Source organism: Enhydra lutris, unplaced genomic scaffold (assembly GCF_002288905.1).
Source record: "Enhydra lutris kenyoni isolate GAN:26980312 unplaced genomic scaffold, ASM228890v2 scaffoldscaffold2, whole genome shotgun sequence".
NCBI classification, from domain to species: domain Eukaryota; kingdom Metazoa; phylum Chordata; class Mammalia; order Carnivora; family Mustelidae; genus Enhydra; species Enhydra lutris.
In genome coordinates, this window is record NW_019154086.1 from 68,318,741 (window position 1) to 68,326,120 (window position 7,380).

The 7,380-nt window shown below is 35.9% G+C and overlaps 1 protein-coding gene across 1 annotated transcript; it reads left to right on the plus strand.

Moving 5' to 3' along the window:
- The first annotated feature begins 276 nt into the window (after positions 1–276).
- LOC111151267 (olfactory receptor 5K3-like) lies at positions 277–1,206 on the plus strand. The gene has a single exon (XM_022509145.1). It carries the CDS (start codon positions 277–279, stop codon positions 1,204–1,206), a length of 930 nt encoding a protein of 309 aa, XP_022364853.1.
- The last annotated feature ends 6,174 nt before the right edge of the window (positions 1,207–7,380 follow it).

Genomic DNA, 7,380 nt, shown 5'->3' on the forward strand with positions numbered 1-7,380 from the left:
ATTCATCAAGACAAACCTTTACCATTGTAAGCATTCTTCTTGCAATTACAAAAATATTCACAGGAATGCTGATTTTCAGAATTGAGATTATAAAATGACATGTTAGGGGAATGACTATCCCCTAGAGGTTTGTGTGCCTTCATCCAGAGATACTAAGGGAAGTTTGAAGAAGCTCCTTACTTTGTTGTAAAAAGAAAAAGTTGGAAGGAAAGTTATATACACTCTAAATTAGAATCTTATATTTCCAGAATTCCTCTCTCAACAGAGAAGGTGGATATGACTGAGGATAACTACTCCTTGACCACTGAATTTATCCTCATAGGATTTGCAGATCATCCAGAGTTGAAAAGCCTCCTGTTTGTGGTGTTTCTCACTATCTATGTGATCACTATGGTGGGGAATCTTGGCCTGGTGACATTGATTTTTATGGAGCATCGTCTTCACACACCAATGTACATCTTTCTGGGCAACCTGGCTCTGATGGATTCCTGTTGTTCCTGTGCCATTACCCCCAAAATGTTAGAAAATTTCTTTTCAAAGGACAAAACAATTTCTCTTTATGAATGCATGGCACAATTTTATTTTCTCTGCCTTGCTGAAACTACAGACTGCTTTCTCCTGGCAGCAATGGCCTATGATCGCTATGTGGCCATATGTAGCCCTCTGCAGTACCACACCATGATGTCAAAGAAAGTGTGCATTCAGATGATCACAGGAGCCTACATAGCTGGAAACCTGCATCCCATGATTCATGTAGGGTTTCTCTTTAGGTTAACTTTCTGTGGGTCAAATCAAATTAATCACTTTTTTTGTGATGTTTTTCCATTATACAGACTTTCCTGTGTTGACCCTTATATCAATGAATTGATGATATTTATCTTTGCAGGTGCAATTCAAGTCTTCTCTATTATCATAGTCCTAATCTCCTATCTCTGCATCCTCTTCATGATTTTCACAATGAAATCCAAAGAGGGAAGAGGCAAAGCCTTATCTACTTGTGCATCCCACTTTCTCTCTGTCTCAATATTCTATGGTTCTCTTCTCTTTGTGTACATTCGACCTCATTCAGTTAAAGAAGAGGATAAAGATATACCTGGTGCTGTTTTTTATACTCTAGTGATCCCTTTATTAAACCCTTTTATTTATAGTCTAAGAAATAAGGAAGTAATAAATGCTATGAAAAAAATTATAATGAAATTTTTATAAAATTCTAAAAGAAATATCATCCCCTGTGGAAAATTAATTTAAATTTGAAAAAAAATGTTTTTCAAAATGATGGAATATTGAGAAAGTAGAAAAGGACCACTTTGTCCATAAAATATTCACTTACTAATACATCTTAGTATAGGAATCAAATAAATAGGTTCTGCAAGGAGAGATTCTTCTAATATGTATTCCAAAATCTTAGCTACTAGCTCCCTTCAAGAATGAATTAAATAATTATTCTTGAGATCACATACTGTGCCACAAAAAATTAGCTAAACTATTAACTAATTGCTTCAAAGAGTAATGAGTTAAAATTTTGAACAAATACAACAAATACTAGGAATACAAGTCTATATGTAAAGATCACCTCCATTTAATATTGTTGACAAATTTCTGGAATTCCAAAGCATAATCTTACAAAGTCTGGCACATTCTATGTTCTCAAGAATTCATCCCTTCTTAAACAACTACACCATCTGTCAGATGTACACTGCATATATTTGATTCCTAATTTTCTTTGTGTTTTTTCAAGAGACTATATTTAAATATTACTTCACACGGAATATCTATTCTCTAAAAGGAAAATATTTTCATTCTTGTGGAGCCTGGGTGGCTCAGTGGGTTAAGCCGCTGCCTTTGGCCTGGGTCACAATCTCAGGGTCCTGGGATCCAGTCCTGCATCAGGTTCTCTGCTCAGTATGGAACCTGCTTCCCCTCTCTCTCTGCCAGCTGCTCTGCCTACTTGTGATCTCTCTCTGTCAGATAAATAAATAAAATCTTTTTTTAAAAAAAGGATATTTTCACCCTTAAAAGGGGAAATTTTGTTATTTACCTTTTGCCACAATTAAAATTATTAGAGACAAGAAAAGAATACTAGTAAAAATTTATAATAAAAAAGACTATTTTTATCTTTAGTGTTAGTCAATTTTTTATAAGCATTTTTTAAATTTATTTTCAGCATAACAGTATTCATTGTTTTTTGTACCACACCCAGTGCTCCATGCAGTCTGTGCCCTCTCTAATACCCACCACCTTGTTCCCTCAACCTCCCACCCCCCCACCTCTTCAAACCCTCCAGATTGTTTTTCAGAGTCCATAGTCTCTCATTGTTCACCTCCCCTTCCAATTTCCTCCAACTGCCTTCTCCTAACTCCCCATGTCCTCCATGCTATTTGTTATGCTCCACAAATAAGTGAAACCATATGATAATTGACTCTCTCTGCTTGACTTATTTCACTCAGCATAATCTCTTCCAGTCCCATCCATTTTGCTACAAAAGTTGGGTATTCATCCTTTCTGATGGAGGCATAATACTGTATAGTGTATATAGACCACATCTTCCTTATCCATTCGTCTGTTGAAGGGCATCTTGGTTCTTTCCACAGTTTGGCAACCGTGGCCATTGCTGCTATGAACAGTGGGGTACAGATGGCCCTTATTTTCACTACATCTGTATCTTTGGGGTAAATACCCAGTAGTGCAATTGCAGGGTCATAGGGAAGCTCTATTTTTAATTTCTTGAGGAATCTCCACACTGTTCTCAAAAGAGGCTGCACCAACTTGCATTCCCACCAAGAGTGTAAGAGGGTTCCCCTAGTGTTAGTCAATTTTACTCTCATGTTTTCTGAAATAGTGTATCTGTATACTTTTGATTTATCAATCTGTAAAAGAAATAGATGGTATTCATACCAAAATCCACATAGATTTGGATATTTTCATATACTTTGATTAGGTGTCCATCAAAAATGAAGTGCAATTTTGAATACATTAAACTTAATGAAGGTGTTTTTCTCTTTGATATTACTTATCATGTTTGTTACTAGGAATTCCGCCCACCTGTACTTATTCCAATGTAAATTACTGATAAATTAATAGCATTAACAAAACATTGGAGATGCTATAAGCACAAATAAGGCACAAAATAATAAAATTTCTAAATCTTTAAACATAAATATTTATTTATCACTTATATATATAAATATGAATAAAAATAATTTACTGAAAACATGTTATCTGCTAGACACAAAGCTACACTTTAAATAGATATTATCTACCAACTGGTTAGATATAATTTTTCATGAATTTTCTCAATAAAAGTCATCATACTTTGAAACACTGAGTGACTTGCTCAAATTCAACCAGGTGATTCAGATTGAGCTCAAATTTGTATCCATGCTGCTTGGAAGTTTATGAAATGGAGAGCCTTGTCACATGGGATATTTAGTCCTTATGCAGGATCAGAAGTAAGATGTGCCTTAAAAATGATTTTTAGAAAATGATGTTTAGGGGAAAAAAGGAACGAGTATGACCACAGTCAATGTTTATGTAAATAAGTGTGAAACTGGGAACTGGGATGAAGGAGGTGAACCATGGACAGAGCCAGAGAGCTGACAAAACTATCCTTAAAAAGTGTGGAATAAGGGAAATAAGGGTGGAAGGGAATCAGTTTACTGAGAATCTTAAATGCCACCCTAAGGAATCTGAATTTATCTCAGAGGCATCAGATACTGAATTCTTCCTAGAACCAGGTAATATGATTGTATTTTTTAGAAAACTAATCTGGCAATTGATTGGAAGGAAGCTAGAAGCAATGAGGCTAACTGCCAGAATTCATATATTAGATGATGAGAGCTGACACTGGAGGATGAAAGGGGAGGAGGGCACAGATATAAGCACATTTTAAAGAAAAAATAGTAAAGTGTGACTACCCAATAATAAAATGAAGGCCTGTCTTCTTCCTGTGAGTACCAATCTAGTTGTGACTGATTTCCTACTACTAATACTTGAAAAGGTACCTGACACATTTGGCCATTCATTAGCCATTTCCGTTAATATATTTTAATATAATCATTTAATTTAACGTATGACATGTCTGTTATTTTTATTTTTAAAGAAGTCAGTGAATATTTTTAATTTCTTGGTTTTAATTTCTAATATTGTAAATACTTTTAGCTATAACCCACAAACACAAAGCTTTACAGGGTCTTAAACACATTTTTTAAAAGTGTAAAGGAATCCAGATACCTGAGTTCAAATAATGTGTTCCTTTGTATCCACTGTCTATTTTAGGAGATACTTTTGGTTGTCAGATTCACATGCATTGGTCCCTTTCCCTTTTCAAGGGGTACCACAAATTTTGTTTATGTATTTCTGCGCCACCTGCTTCCAACCCTTACCAACACTGAAGCCTAGAGGTCTGTTAAGGGAAGAGTCCATGGCTTACTTGGGCCCAGTGAGTCAAAAGAGGTAATTTTGTGAAAATTTCTGGGTTATATGTTTCCTTTATTTTAAAAGAGATTCACCAAAAAAGGTAGGCTTTCTTCCTCTGAATGCCATGTTTTGTGGATATGAAATCTGGCACAGTCTACAACCATTTTGCCACCAAAAGAGAAACCAGCCTGGAGATGAAGTCAACACATTAATGAGGGCATAACTGAGGGAATCATAGAGAAGCAGACCCAGGGTCTCTGGAATTAACCATCCCTTCTCATTTCAAAAATCCAGTAGATCTTCTTACTATTAAACTTGTTTGGAAGTAATGCTTTTATTACAATTGAATAAATATTAGCAGATACATTCATGTCTCTTGCCTCATGTCATTTTTGCTTTATTTTAATTCACACACATCCTTTTAACTTGCAAATAACTTTCATCAGTATCCATTTAACTACTCAACATATCTGTTGAATTTTTTACTTTTATTTCTATATTTTAATTTTCTACAAGCCCACTGAAAAAATGGGAGACAAAAGGGGTTTCATAATTTGTTCACAGAAATATTAAGGTGAGCTCAGGAATCAAATGTAGAGCTCAAATCCAAAATCCATGTTCTTAACCACTAAGTATTGTTATATACAACATAGAGAAGTGAAAGTAGCAGGAGAGGAAAACTTACAAGAAACTAATGTGTAAGGTGGGCAGAGGAATGGGACAGAGGATCCAGAAAAATGTGAATCAATGACATTTTCCTCTAGATTTATTCTTAAAAATTTCAAACCTACAGAAAACTTGAGAGAATGTCCATGAATTTTTTTTAAATCAAGATGATTAATTGTTAACCTTACACCACATTTGCCTAAAACACATCTGCAAATGTGTATATATATATTTAATACATGAATTTATGTCTATAGGTATATATATAAGATTATGACAGTTTATCCATAAATTTCTCAACATAAATCTCAAAAGAACAAAGACAATTCCTACATTGCTATATCATTTTTTTAAAGGATTTTGTTTATTTATGTGTGAGAGAGAGAGAGAGAGAGAGGGATCATGAGTGGGAGGAGGAGAAGCAGAAGCCCTAGGTGCTTGGGGTTTGATTCCAGGACTCCAGAGGATGATGACCTGAGATGAAGGCAGAAACTTAACTGAATCAGCCATCCAGGCACCCCATCATGTCATTATTATCCCCAAGAAATTTAGCATCATCTAATATGATGTTCATATTAGTCAAACTATCACTCTTCGCAGATGATATGATACTATATGTGGAAAACCCAAAAGACTCCACTCCAAAACTGCTAGAACTTGTACAGGAATTCAGTAAAGTGTCAGGATATAAAATCAATGCCCAGAAATCAGTTGCATTTCTCTACACCAACAACAAGACAGAAGAAAGAGAAATTAAGGAGTCAATCCCATTTACAATTGCACCCAAAACTATAAGATACCTAGGAATAAATCTAACCAAAGAGACTAAGAATCTATACACAGAAAACTATAAAGTACTCATGAAAGAAATTGAGGAAGACACAAAGAAATGGAAAAGTGTTCCATGCTCCTGGATTGGAAGAATAAATATTGTGAAAATGTCTATGCTACCTAAAGCAATCTACACATTTAATGCAATTCCTATCAAAGTACCATCCATTTTTTTCAAAGAAATGGAACAAATAATCCTAAAATTTATATGGAACCAGAAAAGACCTCGAATAGCCAAAGCAATATTGAAAAAGAAAGCCAAAGTTGGTGGCATCACAATTCCGGACTTCAAGCTCTATTACAAAGCTGTCATCATCAAGACTGGCACAAAAACAGACACATAGATCAATGGAACAGAATAGAGAGCCCAGAAATAGACCCTCAACTCTATGGTCAACTAATCTTCGACAAAGCAGGAAAGAATATCCAATGGAAAAAAGACAGCCTCTTCAACAAATGGTGTTGGGAAAATTGGACAGCCACATGCAGAAAAATGAAATTGGATCATTTCCTTACACCACACACGAAAATAGACTCAAAATGGATGAAGGATCTCAATGTGAGAAAGGAATCCATCAAAATCCTTGAGGAGAACACAGGCAGCAACCTCTTCGACCTCAGCCGCAGCAACATCTTCCTAGGAACATTGCCAAAGGCAAGGGAAGCAAGGGCAAAAATGAACTATTGGGATTTCATCAAGATCAAAAGCTTTTGCACAGCAAAGGAAACAGTTAACAAAACCAAAAGACAACTGACAGAATGGGAGAAGATATTTGCAAATGACATATCGGATAAAGGGCTAGTGTCCAAAATCTATAAAGAACTTAGCAAACTCAACACCCAAAGAACAAATAATCCAATCAAGAAATGGGCAGAGGACATGAACAGACATTTCTGCAAAGAAGACATCCAGATGGCCAACAGACACATGAAAAAGTGCTCCATATCACTCGGCATCAGGGAAATACAAATCAAAACCACAATGAGATACCACCTCACACCAGTCAGAATGGCTAAAATTAACAAGTCAGGAAATGACAGATGCTGGTGAGGATGCGGAGAAAGGGGAACCCTCCTACACTGTTGGTGGGAATGCAAGCTGGTGCAACCACTCTGGAAAACAGCATGGAGGTTCCTCAAAATGTTGAAAATAGAACTACCCTATGACCCAGCAATTGCACTGCTGGGTATTTACCCTAAAGATACAAACGTAGTGATCCGAAGGGGCACGTGCACCCGAATGTTTATAGCAGCAATGTCTACAATAGCCAAACTATGGAAAGAACCTAGATGTCCATCAACAGACGAATGGATAAAGAAGATGTGGTATATATACACAATGGAATACTATGCAGCCATCAAAAGAAATGAAATCTTGCCATTTGCGACGACGTGGATGGAACTAGAGGGTATCATGCTTAGCGAAATAAGTCAGTCGGAGAAAGACAACTATCATATGATCTCCCT

Coding starts and splice junctions, on each gene's coding strand:
- LOC111151267 (XM_022509145.1), top strand. CDS start 277: ATGACTGAGGATAACTACTCCTTGACCACTGAATTTATCCTCATAGGA.